At 49.8% G+C, this 18,303-nt stretch overlaps 1 protein-coding gene across 1 annotated transcript in view; it reads right to left on the reverse strand.

Annotated features, from left to right (window-relative positions):
* Positions 1-18,303, reverse strand: part of DIPK1B (divergent protein kinase domain 1B) — a 39,259-nt gene that overhangs the window by 16,259 nt on the left and 4,697 nt on the right. The window contains exon 2 of the mRNA XM_030535693.1: positions 10,830-10,964. Coding sequence (XP_030391553.1) covers positions 10,830-10,964 — 135 coding nt within the window. The remainder of the gene's footprint in view (positions 1-10,829; positions 10,965-18,303) is intronic.

Consider the following 18,303-nt stretch of genomic DNA (forward strand, 5'->3'; position numbering starts at 1 on the left):
GAAGGAGCTGCCTCTTTGTGTCTGCATCATGCCTCCCTCTGCTCGATGCCTATTCTCTAGCGCCTTTCAGCACAGGGTCTGCCGTCGGGTTCAGGCACTGGCCTGAGACTCCTGAGACCCGGGTTCAGTTCTCGGTACTGCCACAGATGCCCTATGTGACCTAGGGCAAGCCACTTTGTTTCTCTAGGCTGCAGTTCCCCCTCTGTGACATGGGGTAATAATCCTGAGTTGTCTGTTTAGACTATAAGCTCTGCGGGGCAGGGACTCTCTCTCACTACATGTCCATGCAGCACCTAGCACCATGGCTTCTGATCTCCATTGGGGTCTCTCTACCTAAACAAGTTCTAATAATAATGTGGCCCCATAGGCTGAGTGGAACAGAGGTGAGCACGTCTGGGGTGTGTGTGGCGGGCAGGGAGGGGGCGCAGGCAGTGGATTCACAGGAGTACGTCACAGCAAAGTCCAGGCTGCATACAGGGAAATGCTCAGAAGGCCATTAATGGCAGTTGTCAGGGAGCACCGTCTGCTGTGTAATCCTCTGTCTGCCAGCAGTTCAGAGAGGGAGGCAGGGATCTCCTTGGAGACCGAGCCAGCCAGCATGAGACTAGGATCAAGAAGAAGTAGGGTCTGCCATGGCAGGGGAAGCAGAAAAGAAAACGGAGCTGAAGCTGGCACATTGATCCATGTCCCTGCCACCACATCTCAACCCCGGCAGTGCCCGGGCAGAGCTAAGGCTCTGCTGTCCTTCCATAAAGCTCTCACTCCATAGACACATACACAAACCCCCTGCCCCTTACCTTGGTCACCACCTGTCCAGTCACTAAGCTGTAATCACCAGTCCACAGACTCCTATGGCAGGATACCAGCCAGTCCCATTGAAGTCAATGGGGCTCACTCATCCCAGCCCCACCGTCTCTGGCTAATCAATAGGTGTCTGCTTCCATGTCCCCACCAGACACACCCAGCTTCTCAGGTGCCCTTGCCAAGTGTATGCCGGGTTCAGAACCACCCTTGTGCGGACACGGACATTCCACCTGCTGCTGTCATAGCAGCCCCCCGGCTCCTTCTGCCAGCGCCTGGGACACCTGCCTGGGGAGAGGGGCCAAAGCACCAATCGAACTGGGCATGTTTGGTCTTGAGAAAGGAAGATGGAGCAAGGACCTGAAAACAGTCTTCAAATATGTTATAAAGAGGCGAGCAGTGGATTGTTCTCCATGTCCACTGGAGGAAGGAGAGGAAGCAATGGGCTTAATCTGCAGCAAGGGAGATTTAGTTAGATCAGGGGTTCTCAAACTGGGGGTTGGGACCCCTCAGGAGGTTGCAAGGTCATTACATGGCGGGGTCATGAGCTGTCAGCCTCCACCCCAAACCCCACTTTGCCTCCAGCATTTATAATGGTGTTAAATATATAAAAAAGTGTTTTTAATTTATAAGGGGGATTGACTGAGAGGCTTGCTGTGTGAAAGGGGTCACCAGTACAATAGTTTGAGAACCACTGGGTTAGATATTAGGGAAAGCTTTGCAACTGTAAGGGCAGTTACGCTCGGAAACTGGCTTCCAAGGGAGGTTGTGGAATCCCTGTCATAGGAACAGGTTGGACAAACCCTTGTCAGGGATGGTGACCTGGCCCTTCCTCAGCGCAGGGGGCTAGACTCGATGACCTCTCCAGGTCCCTTCTAGCCCGGCATTTCTATGAGCCTATGACCTGAATCTGTGTCCCAGACTGGGCCCTGCCTTCATGGTTGGAAGCCATGCCAGTAGCTTTTCCCCACTTTGTCTCCCCATGCATCTCCCTCGGCACGGTTGCAGAGGAAACACCAAACATCTCCACAAGCAAGCCAGCGCCCTCTGGACTCCCAGCCCCCCAGCAGCAGGAACTCTGTCCTTGTGAGCTTTGCAGCCAAACCCTGCATGCTCCACAGGTAGAGAAGGTTCAGAGAAGCATCCAGGCTCCTAATTCCTCGTCCTGATCACAGTCCCCAGCCTAGAACCCACTGTCCCCACCTCACTGTAGACTGACTTATAAGCCTCTCTGCTACTAAACTGCCACAGCTCACGTCTCAGCACCTCTCCTCTCCTCTATTTAGTGCTGCAATCGGTTACAGCCTCTTCCGAGCCCATCAAATTGGTTTCAGCCTCTCCAGGTCACTGCACAGCTCTCTGCACCATCATCCAATGATCAGCAGTGCATGAAGGATTTTCAGGTCATGAAAGTTTTAGAGATTTTTGACTTTTTGGCCCAATTTGGGACAGGAAAATTTTTCAAAAATCTGAAAAATTCTCACGGGACAAGAAAATCCATAAAGCTCTAAGAATCATCCTGCCTTCCTGCCACCCTGTCTATTTAGGGTCTACACTTTATGGGGCAGGGACTATCTCCTCCTGGGCATTTGCATGGTGCCTGGCACAATGGGCCACAATTTTAGCGGGGGCCACTGGGCGTTACCATAATACAAACTATTAATACATCCTCATAAAGAGATGTTCAGCTCCGATCACCCATCGCTCCACGCTACTGCCCAGCAGATCACCACTTTTTGGACCGTATCAGGACAGAAAGGCAAACAAGCTCTGGTCTCTCCTTGCTCTTGGTACCCCTGCCAACCTCTACATCCTCAGCCGCCTGGCTGCTGCATGTTTTCCAGTGCCCTCCCTCCTCCTGTCACCCAGCACCTTGCTGTGCAGTTACCCCCTTCGCTGCCTGTACAGCAACTATTCAATCAGACGGGAGGCAGGTCACGCCTCATTTAACAGCCAATAAATCGGGGCCTTAAGAACTGTTCAGTAGAGGCCACTCCCATCCCCAGCTCTCGATGGTACATTTTGGCCCCGACACGCTAAAAGCTTGGATTTCTCTCCCTCTCACTCACTCCTGTCCCTGATCCGTTAACAAAACATAGTACAACCTTTCAGCAATCAGGGCTGATTAAAAAGCCTGTCTTGGTAAGTGTGTGTGGGAGAGAGAGAGAGAGAGAGAGAGAGAGCCTGCTCTCTCGAGACTTTCCTTCCATTTTGCGAGGGCCTTACCCATCCCTCGGCTGGGTGAATTCCTGGCCAGGTGTGGAGAGTTGCCCTGGAAGGCAGTGGAGGTAGGTACGCATGCAGCATGGATCGGCTGTGCACACAAGCGGGGGAGCAACACGCAGGTATCTGCACCCACCTACTCACTACCTGCTGTGTGAAGCCTTCAGCGTGAAACCAGTCTCCGTCACCCACTGTGCAGATGACTCAGTCCCCTTGGTCAAGTCTTCCAGCTCAATGAGGGGTCATGGAGGGATTCACCTCTGGGAAGGGGGTCAGCACAAGGCCTGTGCACCACTTAATAACAGTACAGAAGGAAATGGTTCAGATTGTGACCTCAGTAACAACCCTATAAATCAGGAATAACTTCACTGAAATCATAAGGCCTCACGGGCAGAGCACTGGACTGGGACACAGAAGACTTGGGTTCTATTCCTGGCTCTGCCATGGATCTGTTAGGTGACCCTAGGCAAGTCATTTTCCTACCCTGTGCCTCAGTTTCCCCAAGTGTAAAATGAGAATAATGATACGGTCTCTCCTTTTGTAAAGTGCTCCGGGATTGACTGATGAAAAGTGCTATATAAGGGCTAGATATAATTATTAGTAAGGGATTACCCCATCTAGAACAAAATCTGTTCCAAACCGATGCTATAATTTTCCCTTGTCTTTTATTAATTAGATCACAAAGCAGATTTCATTCATCTGGGTTGCTATCGGATCCGACTCCAGCAGCATTCACAGTAAAGCCTCTCTTCCCCACTTCATTCCAATTACAAGAATTAATCACCACTGAAGGCAGATCTGATGTGAACACTAGATTGGCTAGTCAGTCAGGAGCGACCCCTGGAATAAATAACAATAGGCCAAAATGCTGTCTAGCTCTTGTTCAGGCAAAACATCCACTGAAGACAACAGAAGGTTTGTCTAAGTAAGGACTGAGTATTGGCCCAATACGAATATCTTGCATATCATCCCAAAGTGATAGGTAAACTGTATGGGGAGTCACTTCAGCCCCCACTGAAATGCGGCCACTTCTGGGTTGGAGTATGGCAGCTGTTTAACAGCACACAACAGCACTACACTGCAGTCTAGAAGAGATGCTGATACAGAATCTTATAGCCAACTTAAAGAGAGAGATTTGAAGTTGCCTGGCCCCAAATTTGATCAATTTTCATCTTTTTCACTCTGTTTTCAAAGTCTGTGTAATTCTTTGTATAGCTTTTTCCCCACAGTAGAAGCTGAAATGTTTTTTTCTTCTGTAAGTGTGATCCATGCTGGCAGCTATTTACAAGATGCTGCAAAACAAGCCAGTACACTCTCATGCTTCAGGGTATAGGCTGAGCACTAATTGCTTGGCGGTCAGGAAGAAACTGCCCCCATGTGAAACGTCCAGCACCTTTCTCTGAAGCATCCTGTCGCTGGCCACTTTTCAAGTCATGATACCAGTCTAGGTGGGCCAAGGGTCTATTCTGGTCAGACAATTCCTATGTTTCCAGGATACTCAGCTCCAGGACTCATGAGCCACCCAAAAACCAAACACACGCATGCAACCCAGGACCTGTGAGCAACCCTCCAATAACAAGGGAATATTCAGTCTGAAGAAGAAAGAGAATTAAGGCCCAGGCAGGACTATGAAAGTCACATCTCACATTTCAAAGAACTAGGCAGGTGTGGGGCAGGGGCATGGGTACCAGATGTGGGCTGGCAGCTGTGGGGTATGCTCCCTAGGCCACTTCCCATGGCTGGTCCAGTGACAGCTGCTTCTCCTCGGTCCATCCACTTCAATGGCTGCTTGTCTCTGCCGAGCTGCCCAACAGAGCGGCGCCGCTCACACACAGCATCGTGCCATCTGGGCATCGTGCACACAGCTTTCATCCGAGCCATGGAGGAGGGGGATCCCTGTGACAGGGCACGGAGGCAGCCCTGGCACGGGCTCGGAGGGGCAGGGAGCATACCGGGCACATTGGTGGGCTCACACAAGGGCCGATTCTCTCCTCATGTTACAAGGGAGAGGTTTTGGGTTCAGGGAGAGGTGACTGAGTCCAAAGGAGCCAAGACGGAGCCGGGTATCCAGCAAGTGAGGATTGCCCTGAACAAAGGGCCCCGTGTGAGCACCCAGAGGACCGGGATCAGTTCACAAGGCATCGAGTTTCCGCAGATGTCATTTACTATGCACAGGGCTGTTCCTCACCACCGCCCCCCACCACTCCCAGTCCCTCTCTCCCCTCTGAGTTCTACACAGGAGATACCACACGCTTCCTAGCTGCAGGGTCAGGATCAATAGCAGGAGATTAAGACAGGCTCAGCTGGAAGCTTCAGAAGCCTACCTCCTCCAAAGGGCACTCAGGCTCCAAAGGGAACTCAGGCCTGGAAATGCACAGGTTTCCCCAGGCCCCAGTGGGATAGCAGTAGACGGACAGGCCTGGACACACATACATACACCTGTTTGGCTGTGACCCCCAGATGGGGTGAACTGATCTGACTTCAGAGCTCTGCCAATGATCTGGCACCTCATTGTTCCAGCCCCCTTCCAGTTCCACCCCTGCTCAGAGAAGCTCTGGTGATTGTTATGCGGCTCCAGCCCCCTGGGCAGTTCTGAAGCTCTGGGGCAGAGATTCCTCCACATTTGCCCCAGCCCTGGCATGCTCATGGCACCTCTGCAGGTGGAAGTGACTCCTGCCTCCTCCTCCTCTGTGGGCCCGTGCGGCTCATCTTCCTGGGGGTGACAGGACCAGGTCGGGGCCCGGGATCATTCCCTTCCTGGTCTGAAGTGGAAAAGACCCTTCATGGCTTTAAAATAAGAATCAAAAAAGGAGATGAACGTGCTGCTATTTCATTCTAATTTTGACAGCAGAATTTAAATCCTTAACGAATAACTTGTTAGGAGGTATTTAGAACCCCAAAGGGAGATGACAGAGAGTTAACGATAAAATTGATGGACAGTGTTGCATCGTTTATTCAATATTGTCTTTCTCATAGCTCCCCCCATCCACCATTCCTTTGGGTTTTAACAGCTTCCCAGAGCTGGCTGGCTCAATTAGACAGCTCAGCCTGCATGCCAGATGAAGCATTTTTCAATCCCACTAACATCCTCCCTCCCCCACTGCTGCTTTCTTCCTTCCTACTATCAGATTAGAATGTAACAACGTTACTACGGCCATTTGCAGGAGTCGGTTAGGGCTGGTTAGTGGGGTTAGGGGTGAGAGTTAATCTGTCTCAATGAAACCCACAGCCAGGAAATACATTTCTGGGAATTTAAATGGAGTGAACACACACAAACACGCACGCACACGCGGAAACAAACCCTCACTCGTGGACAAGGCTGCACAGACACAACCACGCTCACGCCAACAGGCATTCGCACTCAAACACGTGTGCACAGAAGTTCACAAGCACGCACATACACACACAAGCACATGCATGCCTATACATACAAGCATCCATACCTGTTGACACACGGTAGCTCTTTTTATCATCAGTCTCGCAGCAAAGAGATCTGTCCTGCAGGCTCTGAGCCGGAAAGATACTGAGAGCATTGCATCAGGGGGAGTTCTGGGTGCTCAGTGGATGCTCAGGATCAGGCCCAGAATGGTTTTCTTTGCCGGACTAGGATTTGTATTGGGAGGGTATAACAGGAAGACACTGGACTCCATCCTATGATCCTGAAAATGGCTACCTGTCCATCTCTGTGTGCATTTTGCATTGGCACAGGATATCCCTGCATTTTGGGGGCATGCCCCCCCCACCTCAAAAAATCCCTCTCCCACCATTTGCCTTTCTAGTCATCTTGTCAGTCTGGGAGGTTTGCATGGCAAGACAAACTTCTCCCAACACAACAACAGGCTGCAATGGGACCCCCAGGATGTTTCTGTACAACGTCACCATAGTGTCATGAAACGGCCGGCGCGCTGCAACCCAGCCCCCAAAGCACGTGGATGTTGTGTCCCAGTGTCAATACACGGCACAGGAGTCTCAAGGTGGGGTCGCTTGCTCAGCCCCCCACAAATAGCCATTCAGGCAGCTGTGATCATTGCTCGTGGGATGTGTACTCACCCCAAACCAAACCAGCATGAGGCTGGAAAATTCAGTTTCCCAGACATGTTGGTCTAATACCCTGGCTCAAGGCATTCAGCTATGGCTAGGGTGACCAGATGTCCTGATTTTAAATTGACGGTCCCGATATGTGGGGCTTTATCTTATATAGGCACCTATTACCCCCCACCCCCGTCCCAATTTTTCACACTTGCTGTCTGGTCACCCTAGCTATGGCTCTCCCTCTAGTATCTGCCCCCATCCTTCTCCTTACTCCCAGATGAAGGACTTAGGACAGGATTTTCCAAAGTGACTAGTGATCTTGGTTAGTGCAGGCCCAACCTGAGTCACTCTGAAGCGGTCTGACTTGAGGGGTGTTCTGCTCCTCTGAATATTATGCCCCTTTGAGGCACCTGAAGTTGATTACTGAAGCACCCAAAGTCACTAGCTGCTTTGCAAATCTTGGTCTTATTCCTGCAGCTCAATGGTTGAGGCTTATGCATTTGGTACCCAGATCCCACCCTCCAGCCGATGGTGCTGTCTAGGTCTCTCCTATCTAGCTATCGGCTCACATCCTCTAGGGTCAGAGGGCTCTTCTCCCGCAAGGGAGCGGACAGTGTCCTAGCACACACAGGAGGAAAAATGTTGTAGAGTGGGAGGAAGCTGCTACCTTCCCCAGGATCAACAGCACCTCCACACCCTGGATGATGCTTCAGCGGGTGGATCTCCAGGAAATAGATGGGTTGGAGATCAGGAGGCTGTCTGGGCAAGTGGCCACATTGCCAGGGCTGGGTTTTAGGGAGGGGGCTTTGGAGGAGGGAGGCAGGGCAGAGAAATACCGTGGAGCGATGTCACTTCACAAGGTGGCAACATTTGCAATTTCCTTTCACTGCTTGAGGCCGTCGCCTTCTCACATGTTGTGTCTGCTCTTCCCCACATGCCGGGGGGGCAGGGTGCTGCTGCTGTTCCTAAGTGACACCATTGCTGAGTGCAGGGGAAATGGGGCTGCTTTTGTCCCGTTCTTGCTATATGAAGCCAGGGGCCTGGTCTCAAGACCTGAAGACCAGCTTTGTGAGCTGGAGCAGGCTCAGGGCCTTGGGATGCCTGTCCTGGCAACAGTACTCTGAGAAGGAGAAGACATTGACTCCTTTTTCAGAAGAGATCTGAACGGAAGGGGCCCTGTCCCAGTTCTGGGGCTCCATGGACGCCCGCTAAAGCTGACTCGGGGCCGGTGTTATTTCCATTGCGGAAGGTTGGGTGAGAGCAGAGGTGAGTTGAGACGAAGCAGAACCCAACAAGTGTTAATGGGGTTAGGAAGGCAGCAAGAAGTGAGCCAGAGAAGCAGAAAATTCTCCGGCATCTACGCCTCATTACACCGCTGAAAACTCTTGTGTATGTTAACTGTGGCATAGATGATCTTTGATTCTCCACTAATTACAGCTATCGGGTGAATACTAAGTGGGCTTCTTTGCAGGTCGGAGGCTTCTGGCACTGGGAAGTCACAGACAGGAAGCACTGGGCGAGCATCTGGGACCACCAAAGAGGTGTTCACTCTAATTAGACATCCCTTCATAAAGCCCAAGGAGCCAAGTAAGAAGCACCATGATGGTTTGAAGCAGCTTTCCAGCCATCACCCTGTGGAATCCTGTAGCCGCACTTTGCGGGGCTGCTTGCTCAGCACATCTGGAGGCTGCTGGGGAGGAGAAGAGCTGCCCAGGACACCTTCAGGGCACTGGGCGTATTGGCACAAGGTGAGAAGGGGTGAGCAGGGGTGAGTGCTCTGCAGAGCAAGGACCCTACCTCATCGGTTCATGTTCTTAGTTGTTTGTGTTACCAGCGAGCCCCTAATCGGAGCTCCATAAACACAGAGTTTGAGACAGTCCCAAAAAGAGATTCTCCCCATGGTACTGAGGGGGAACTGGCACCAAGGCAAGGTGACCGGCCCAAGGTCTCACAGAGGGAGGCTGGGGCAAAGCTGTGATTTGAACCCAGCTGTCTTGCCTGGGGTCCCTTCCAATCCTACCCATCTGTGACTCTTGTGTCTTGAGACCCAGCCCAGGGCCCTCCTTGTAAGGCCATCTTTCGTCTCCAGGCTACTCCAGCCGAGTACCAGGAGCGGGGCCTGAGAGGGGAGAGTCTGGCTACATGTCTGCTCAGCATGATAAGGCTGGAAGTGAAGTCCAGGTCGGCTCCTCAGACACACCCCTCCCCGGCCCTCCTTTACCCTGCCCCTGGGCGCGTGCAAGGGGTTGAGACTCCGCACGGCCCCGTGAGACTGAACTCATTCTGACAACCCCTGCCGCACACAAGGCCTTGCCACACATTCACGCCATGCATTTGTCAAGAAACGTTTTCCACATTGTTCACCTCGCTCCATCTCTGCCCACACGGACACGCTCCATTCTCAGATCCCCCGGCAGCCAGCTCATTCAGTAGGAGGTACTCAGATATTAGGGGAATAAAGGCCTTAGAGCTCCCTAGATATGTTATCAAGCACAGCAGATCATCTCCCCACAAAGGGAAGAAGCCAGGTCCATGCCAAAAAGCCCTCCAGCATCATTTGGCTACAGTCATCCGCTCTCTTCCATCGGGGAGAAAACAGAAACCTCCCCCGACTCCTGGCGCCTTATTAGAACTCAAACCAAACTTCATCTCAGTCCTGAAATGCTAAAATCAGAGATGAGGCCAAGCCACAAAGCTGGGGTTGGAGATGCGTCCACACTTCTCTAAAGCTTGGGGATGGTCGGGAATTTTCTGACAAAAACTTATTTTTGCTGGAAAATGCCCATTTGTCATAACTGAAACCTGTCACAGAAGCAGCTTGGGTTTGATGTTAATGTTTCCCAGACCTGAGGACAAGTCTCCGCTCTGCCTGGGGCTCTTTCTCTCCGATTTTTCATAAAAATAATCTCCAACACAGAATGACAAGACATGACTAAATCTCTAAATGTTTTGTGAAAAGCAGGGTTTCTCAAACTGGGGTCGCCACTTGTGTAGGGAAAGCCCCTGGCGGGTCAGGCCGGTTTGTTTACCTGCCCCGTCCACAGGTCCAGCCAATCGTGGATCCCACTGGCCGCGGTTCGCCACTGCAGGCCAATAGGGACTGTGGGAAGTGGCGCGGGCCTGCAGCGGGCTCTCCCTACACAAGCAGCGACCCCAGTTTGAGAAACACTGGTGGAAAGGAATTCTTGTTTTCTGGCCAGCCCTAGTGTTGTTCTGTCCCTAGGGGGCAGGATCAACCCACTGTGGGAACTGAGACCAGAGCAAAGAATGGGAAGGGACACCAACATCCCTGAATTTGGTGGGCTTCTTGTCCAGGGACGTGGTTCTGTCCCTTATAGAAGCACACACCAGCTATGAAGTGTACATCAGGCTCTGAGCCTCTCCACAGTATGTGAGTGCCTGGATCTTTCACTGGGCTGTTTCTTCACTTCTGAAATGTAAAAACATCATGGAACAGGCTGTTCCCCCTCCATTGCCTGGAAGCCGAAGCACCAGAAATCTCCCCTATACGATTTTCAGCCCTCTCCTGTCTTAGTTTTATATATGGCCCCTTTCATCCTCAAGAACCCTCAAAATGTGTTAAAAGTGACACCCAAACAATCACAGCGATCGCTTCCCTCGGGGAAATGTAGCCAGGACTTCTGAGTCCAGCCCCTGCTCTGATGACACTACCTCCCAATGTCCGAAGTCCCCCTCTCCCTTCCTGAGGGCTTTGAAAAACACACAGATCTGAAGCAAAGCAGCAGGAGGAAGTAAAAGTTGCCAGCACTCACGATTATCATCTGGCAGACGTGACCTCTGCACAGTTCGGAATAGGACGAGTAATGTATGTACACCACCCAGCTGCCCACGAAGATGCCCAGCCAGGCAAGGAAAAGATATTTCACTTTGATGCCAGGGAGACGACTCTGGAAAAAACAACAGGAAAATGCCAACATTACATACAAGGAATATAAAAGTTAACACTTGAAAAAGGCTAGGCAGGGGGTGTACTGTGACTTATTACACTCCACGTGATAATTTCACTGTTACGTTATCCGTCCTCCTAACCCCAGCTGGTGTATTCACCTGTTGCCTTGCTGAGCTTTGACTGTGAACTCTCTGGGGCAGGGACAGTCCTCTGTCATTTTTGTTATTTGCGTTGTAGTAGTGTATGGATGAATATTTGTACAGCTCCTAGCACATGGGGGCAGTGATCCCATATCCGGGCCTCTGGGCATACTACAATGCAAATAACAAAAAGGAGGAAAGTACAGAGAAGAGGATTTGGGCCCCATGGGAGGAGCACTGCTTTCCTTCCTCTAAGGATCAGGTAAAATAAGCAGGTGGCCATGGGTGAGTCTCTGCAAGGAGCAGCAGTATTAAGGTTTTGGCGGCGGTCCCCATAGGGGACATATTGTGCAACAAGGATCCTCCATTGGTTCAGACCCGTGGCTGGTGGAACTTGGCCATTGAAGTCAGTGGAGCACTGCTGATTAACACCAATTCACCCCAGCTGGGGCTCTGCCCCCAGTGGCCTCTGGGCATGGAGGGAAGGAGCACGAGGAGAGTGCAGGACTCACTCCCCTTCCCCGCTCCTGCAGTCATCTTGAATTTAAAGCACGCTAGACGGAGCAGTTAGGTGCACTTATAACTGGGCTGTTTTTCACTCCCAGAATTACTGGCAGATACAAAGCAAATCACATCAGAGTCACCCACAGCAAGTTCTGCTCCTGCAGAGTCCTTCCTAGGGGAAGAAGCAATTACCCTCCTCTCAATCCCATTGTGTATGTTTACACTGCACTGTAGACCCAAGTTCAGGCTCAGGTTTGAGACCAACCCCGCCCTTCTGTCCACACACAAATCAGTCTGACTCGAGTCAGCTACTCAGGACCAGGTCCTAGGACCCACTTGGCACAGGGGGTCTGAACCCAAGTCCCACTGAGACTTGAGTCCAAGCCCTGTCATTCTGCAGTGTGGATGCAGCTCAAGCCGCAGATCCAAGTCAGAAGGTCTGCATAGGGCAGCATGGATCCATTAGCCCAGGTGAGAGACCACAGGTCCAGCAATTGTAAACCCAGGTTTACAATGCAGTGTGGATGCTCCGGCCTGGGCTTGGACACACCGAGTCCACTAGCCCGGGTCCCACTGACCCAGGCTTACAATGCAGTGTAGACACACCCATGCTGCACAAAATCCCAGCTGGAGGGAGTGTCAAAAGCCTCAGGCTGAGATCAGAGGAGTCTCGCTGGTTTCTGCCTAACTCTAGTCATTTTTTTCACGGATTATAGCCCCAATTAAGCTGAAATGGGGCTTTTATCAGCCCCTAAGGAGAGGAATTGCCATCAAAAAAGCTTATTACATGTGGAGGCGAGAGGAGAAGGTCACCAAACAGGCTGTAGACATGCATTACTATCAGGGGAAAATATCCTAATGGCAGACACACGTGAGCTGTGTGTGTGGCCATGGGCATATGTAGTCACGTGTGGATCTGGGTACATACCTATTGGGGGAGTGAGTGTGTGTGTGTGAGTGTGCGAGCATGTCTGTGTATATGGCCCTGGGCGTGTGCAAGGGAGTGACTGTGACCCAGATCTTCACTGGCAGCTATACACCTTGGAGGAGCTGGGCCTGGGAGATCTGTGTCTGAGTGTGTTCGGGAGGCACGCTCACGTGATTACATTTCCACATGGAATAGTCTGAGCACCAGCAGAAACTTCAGACTTTCTGTTCTCAGTAACTCTTTTTCTAACCTTTATTTTGATTTATCTACACACCCCAATCTCTCAGGTAACATGGCTGCGAGTAGGTCATTTGCAAATTAAAGAAAAGGAAGATTATTCTGTGAGGATCCAAGAAGTTGGCCAGACTCTTCAGTACAATGGAGATGGGTAACCACATGTCCTGAAACCCGGAAGGCGAAATCACATGCCAGCTGACTCCTAGGTTTGGGGTGATGTCACTGTGCCCCAAGGTGATGCAGCTCTGTCACTGCGATGCAAGAAACATCAGCCCTTTCCAAAGCAAATATTATCTGTTATGTGAGAAATGAGGGGCAGGGGTCTACAGAGCCGTTTCCCCGCCTTCGAGTCCCTAACACCATTCTGGTGTTTTGGTTCAGTGCCAGCTCGGGGGAGGGGAGGGGAATCACCCCTGTGATCATGTGCAGCCCCTGGGGTTCTCTTTGAGCTCTCATCTCCCCTGTACAGAGCCGCTCCAGCGCTGCCTTGCTTGGGAAAGCTCACAATGCAAGCGCCTATCTCATGGCACATGCTGGGCTCAGCTGGTTTATGTCAGCACAGCTCCATTGACTGGGTTGGTTTGCAACAGCAGAGGCGCTGACCCTCTTGTGAAACTGTTCCAAGGTCCTGTTAAAAAAACTACATTTCCTAGCTACAGTATATTCCAAGGGCAGGGATTCCAGTCATCCATAAACTCTCTAACACCGCCACTGTCCCCTTCGTAAGGGGCCTGGGATAAAATGGTTCTATGCTGACATTTACAGCTGGAGGCATTGCCTGTTGCTCCTTCAGGACACCTCATGTACATGGAACAAAAACCCCTTGCACTGTCATATTCTGTCCTTTGGTGTCCATGCCTTGTTGTGGTGGGACAGCTCGCATGATCTAACAATCCCTAGAGTCTGTGTCAGCGGAGGCTTCTTGCTCTGGGCAGGTTCAACCCGGCTGGATTGGTCTGTGGAGGAGAGGCCGGACAAAACAGACACCCTGGTCCTCCAGGTTGGGGGTTAGGCACAGGGCTAGCAACCCTGTCCAGTAAAAAACAAAATATGTTACAGAAACAGCAGCGGAGAAATTGACTGTTCCTGTGTGTGATGGACGGCAGGAGTCAACAACCCGTAGGACCGGCAGCGGTGAAAGCCAAGAGGAAGCCACTGGCATGAAGACTGAAGTGCTCACCACCAAAAGAAAAACCAAACTTGGTGTTTGGAACACACAGACATCTCAGCAGAGATAAGATGCTTCAGTTTACACATCCTGGATGCCAGCGAGAGCAAATGGATGGGATTAGGAAGATTAACAACAGACATGGGCCATGTGCTTCAGACAGAAACTGATTTCATCACCAGAGTAGGAATAAAATGGACACATGAAGGCAAGCGAAAACGAGGCCACCCGAAAACAACATGGTGAGGAGCTGTGGAAGCCGAGCTGAAAAACCTGTGGCACAGCTGGGGAACCACTGGAAGACTTGCCAGAAACAGACAGGGATGGAGGAGCTTCGTCACTGCCCTAAACACCAGAGACGTAATGGGAACGTGATGATGATGATGACTGTCAGGTTCTTACCTCTGGGTTTTCATTCTGGAGAGTTCACAGGAACAATGAATAATGAATGGTCTGTCAAAGGCATCAACAATATTCCATGCAAATAACGACAAGGTTCAGAGACTGACTTGTTCCTGGCATTAAGACAGTAATTTCTCCCTCTCTGCCCCAGGGCCAGCAACCGCAGTGCCACTTTCTGATATCATTTGGCTTCCCTGCCATGAGGGTCTTGGCCTGACTTTTGTAATGGGATCCAGGAGTCCTGGTGGATCCCCAACAGTTAAGTAGATCTAGCAGCCAACTGCTTCATTTCATCTGCATGTGATGAGGAGGTTGCAACCTTCCTGGGGAGGAACCTTGCCCCAGTAAGCCAGTCCTTGGTTGGCTCTAGACTGGATTCCTGCATTGCACTCTTCCTGAGGTTGCATCTGGAGATCACTTAGAAACCTGAACTAGTGCAGAATAGCAGCTGCAAACTTAGGACCTGAGCCAATGACCATGGGAGTCTTCCCATTGGCTTCAATGGACTTTGGATAAGTCCCTTACTTGGCAGAGCTCTTCACAGAAGACTTTGTTTCCAGTCTTCCTGGCATTTTATGGTTGGGATCATGGCTACCGCAGAAACGCCCCCTCTCCTCATGTTCTGTCTCAACAGCTGTGATCAGTCAAATCACTCAAACTGAGAGTTTCCATTTTTAGGACCAGATCCAAAGGCCATTGAAGTTAATAGGCATCTTTCTATTGATTTCAGTGGGCTTTGGATCAGACACCCAGCGGCTGGAAGTAGGGTATCTTCCCTTAGAGGTCACCAGCTGTGGACTCATGCCGCATACTGGTCTGAGAGGCCAAGTTTATTGACCTTCAATGTGTGTTTCAATGCCTCCCTATTTCTGCTGGCTTTTCCCGGAGGGCATGAGCCGGAGGGGCCAGCACGGTTTTAGGAAGTGGTGCAGAAATGTCAGTGAGAACTTCCACTGACACTGGGGGGGTCACTTTGTTAATTGTTCACTTCGTTATTTCATTAGCACATTTCCAGCTGAGCCTTAGAGAGTTCGGCAAACATGTTTCATCAACCAATCAATGTCGCACTCATTGGTTTATTCATGCCCACTCAGTGATGTTGTATTTGGGTCTCCAGCAAAGATTATAAACACACTGGTCCAGTTAATCAGAGAGTCACATCGGGGTGAATCTGACCCACAGTTTCCAGTGAAATAACTAACCAAAATTGGCAACTGTTTCTATTCATGTAAGGCCGGATCTGAATGGACCCAATGGATTTACACCAGTCCACACCAGCTGAGGATTTGGCCCATTTCATTTTCCAAAGCCACTTATGAATTCTAAATATTGGGGCTGTAGCACTTCCTTGATCTAGCTGCATGAACGCCATATGGTTTTCTGACCTGCTGTCGGAAACAAGGGCAACAAACTCCCGTTCTTGCATTTCAGCTCGATGGGACTGAATTAGCTACATTATTTCAGTTCAATCTGAATAACTGTTTCTGAACTAATCTGCAGATAAGTGTGAAAGTGTCTAGGTTTGAGCAGACATCTTGACACAGTGTGTGCTAATTGCAAATACTGTACCAAGGTGTGAATCAGCCCACAAAGCCCTGGGTTAGCCTTATTTCACCATCAAAAACATTCACCACAAATTACTGTCTGCAAAAAGGGGGACTCTAATTACCATGAGCAGTTGACAAATACAAGAGATTTGTGACTATTCCTATTTGACTATGTTGCATTTATCTAAAAACAGCTGTACTCAATAAAGGCCCACACACATCATCAGCAAATGGGGCTTTCTCCTGGCAGTTTAATACTGCCCCCAAGGCGGCTTCTGTTGGATCTAGAGGGGGCCTGATATGGGGCCGTCAAGCGAGACTGGGTGTTTAGTCTAAAAATCCTATTCTTTCTATTCCGGTGCTTGGTATCTGAATGTAATGATGCCCTGCTTGGGTCACCTACAGCACTGAATCCAGGACATCTCACGCTACAAGCGTGACCTGGGTCTGCAAGCTTGAAATCAGTAACAGACTCATACTCCTTTTACATGATTCAGCCACTAGAGGGAGAAAAAATGCACTGGGCCAATGTATTTATAAGCAGGAGGCTTCAATAGGAATTTTGCTCACAGCACACTTTGGTAAAGCCACATGCTATCTGAGTCCTTTGGAACACCTGAACATTTATATTGTCCCGGTTAGTCTGGTTACTTGTCTGACTGTAGGTCAGTGTCAGTGTACGGATTTCAAACTGGCCCAGGAAAACTGATGGAGGAATCTTCATGAATCAAAGTCTTTGGATTATATTTGAGTGTCACAAAGCTTCACCAGGTGCCTTCACCGCTGATAGCTTAGAAGGAAAAAAGTGGCTCTATTGCATTGGCCCAAGCAGCAAGGCCAGAAACTCCTGTGTGGCCAAGAAGAGAGAGCCGGTTCAGCAGGCAGAAGCTAGCTCCAGCAATATGGACAACCCCAGCTGTTCAAATCATGCGTCAGCTGCCACCCCGGTACAAAAAAAATCCATGAGATTTGAAAAAATAATATTTGCCTTCTGGTGTTTAAGCCCTGATTCTGATGTATTGACATGATTCCAGCAGCTGGGGCTTTAAGAAAAAAACATCAAATATCCTGAGACTCGCAATAAAATTGCCAGAGTTTGCCACACCACTACAGGCTCAACATTCCCATTGAGGTGCTTGGGAGCCTCACCTGCATAAGAACTACAGGACAGGTCCCTAAAATGTTAGGGTTCTTTATTTTACACCTGGTCTCCATCTGTGGAGCAAGCCAGCCAATTATTCCAGAAGACACCACCAGTGGCTTTTCCCTCTTGATTAATTGGATCCAAATACCAACTGCCTTTGGCCTATTTGGTCATTTTATTCTTTTTAAAAATCCCTTGGCTGAGGCTGTCAAAGAGGTTTGCTGGGACAAGCTGCCAGGGCTGGGATCCAACCTCCAGAGAATCAACAATGGATGGGCCAGGCCTGGGCCACAACATTTTAGATCTAGATTCTGACCACCTCAAACTCTGAAGGTGTTTGGATTTGGCAGTTCAGATGAGGCCCTGGTTTAATGTCAGTGCATCATACACATAGGTTCATAAATCCGTGCAAGCCAGTTACAGGAGAATAGTATATGTTATATTGGGGCAAGTGATTAGAGAGAGAGGCCTGGTCCACACTACGCAGTTAAACCGATTTTAACAGCGTTAAATTGATTTAATGCTGTACCCGTCCACACTACAATGCACTTTATATTGATTTAAAAGGCTCTTTAAATCGATTTCTGTACTCCTCCCCCACGAGAGGAGTAACGCTAAAATCGATATTAACATATCGATTTAGGGTTAGTGTGGCCGCAAATCGAAATTATTGTTATTGTTATTATTGGTTGGCTACCCACAGTGCAACGCTCCGGAAATCGATGCTAGCCTCGGACCATGGACGCACACCACTGAATTAATGTGCCTAGTGTGGCCGCGTGCAATCGATTTTATAATATCTGTTTTATAAAACTGGTTTATGTTAATTCGAAATTACCCTGTAGACATACCCAGAGAGATTAGATGATAAGTGAAGAGATGAGAGGCTGCACTCATGTTATCCTGTCTCCGTTTTCAAGGGAAGTTACATACCCTAACAGCTCAGCCATCAGCCCAATGATGGTCCAGTCAACTATGTGCTCTCCCAAGGAGGGCATTGGAAATGCCATTTCTTAAGACATGTAAAACTTGCCTAGACAATGTATTCCAAGGTACACTGTAGGGATGGACTAGACCAGGGGTCGGCAACCTTTCAGAAGTGGTGTGCCAAGTCTTTGTGTTTTCACTCTAATTTAAAGTTTCACGTGCAAGTAATAAATGTTAACTTTTTAGAAGGTCTCTTTCTATAAGTCTATATTATATAACTAGACTATTGTTGTATGAAAAGTAAATAAGGTTTTTTAAATGTTTAAGAAGCTTCATTTAA

Source organism: Gopherus evgoodei, chromosome 16, assembly GCF_007399415.2.
Source record: "Gopherus evgoodei ecotype Sinaloan lineage chromosome 16, rGopEvg1_v1.p, whole genome shotgun sequence".
NCBI classification, from domain to species: domain Eukaryota; kingdom Metazoa; phylum Chordata; order Testudines; family Testudinidae; genus Gopherus; species Gopherus evgoodei.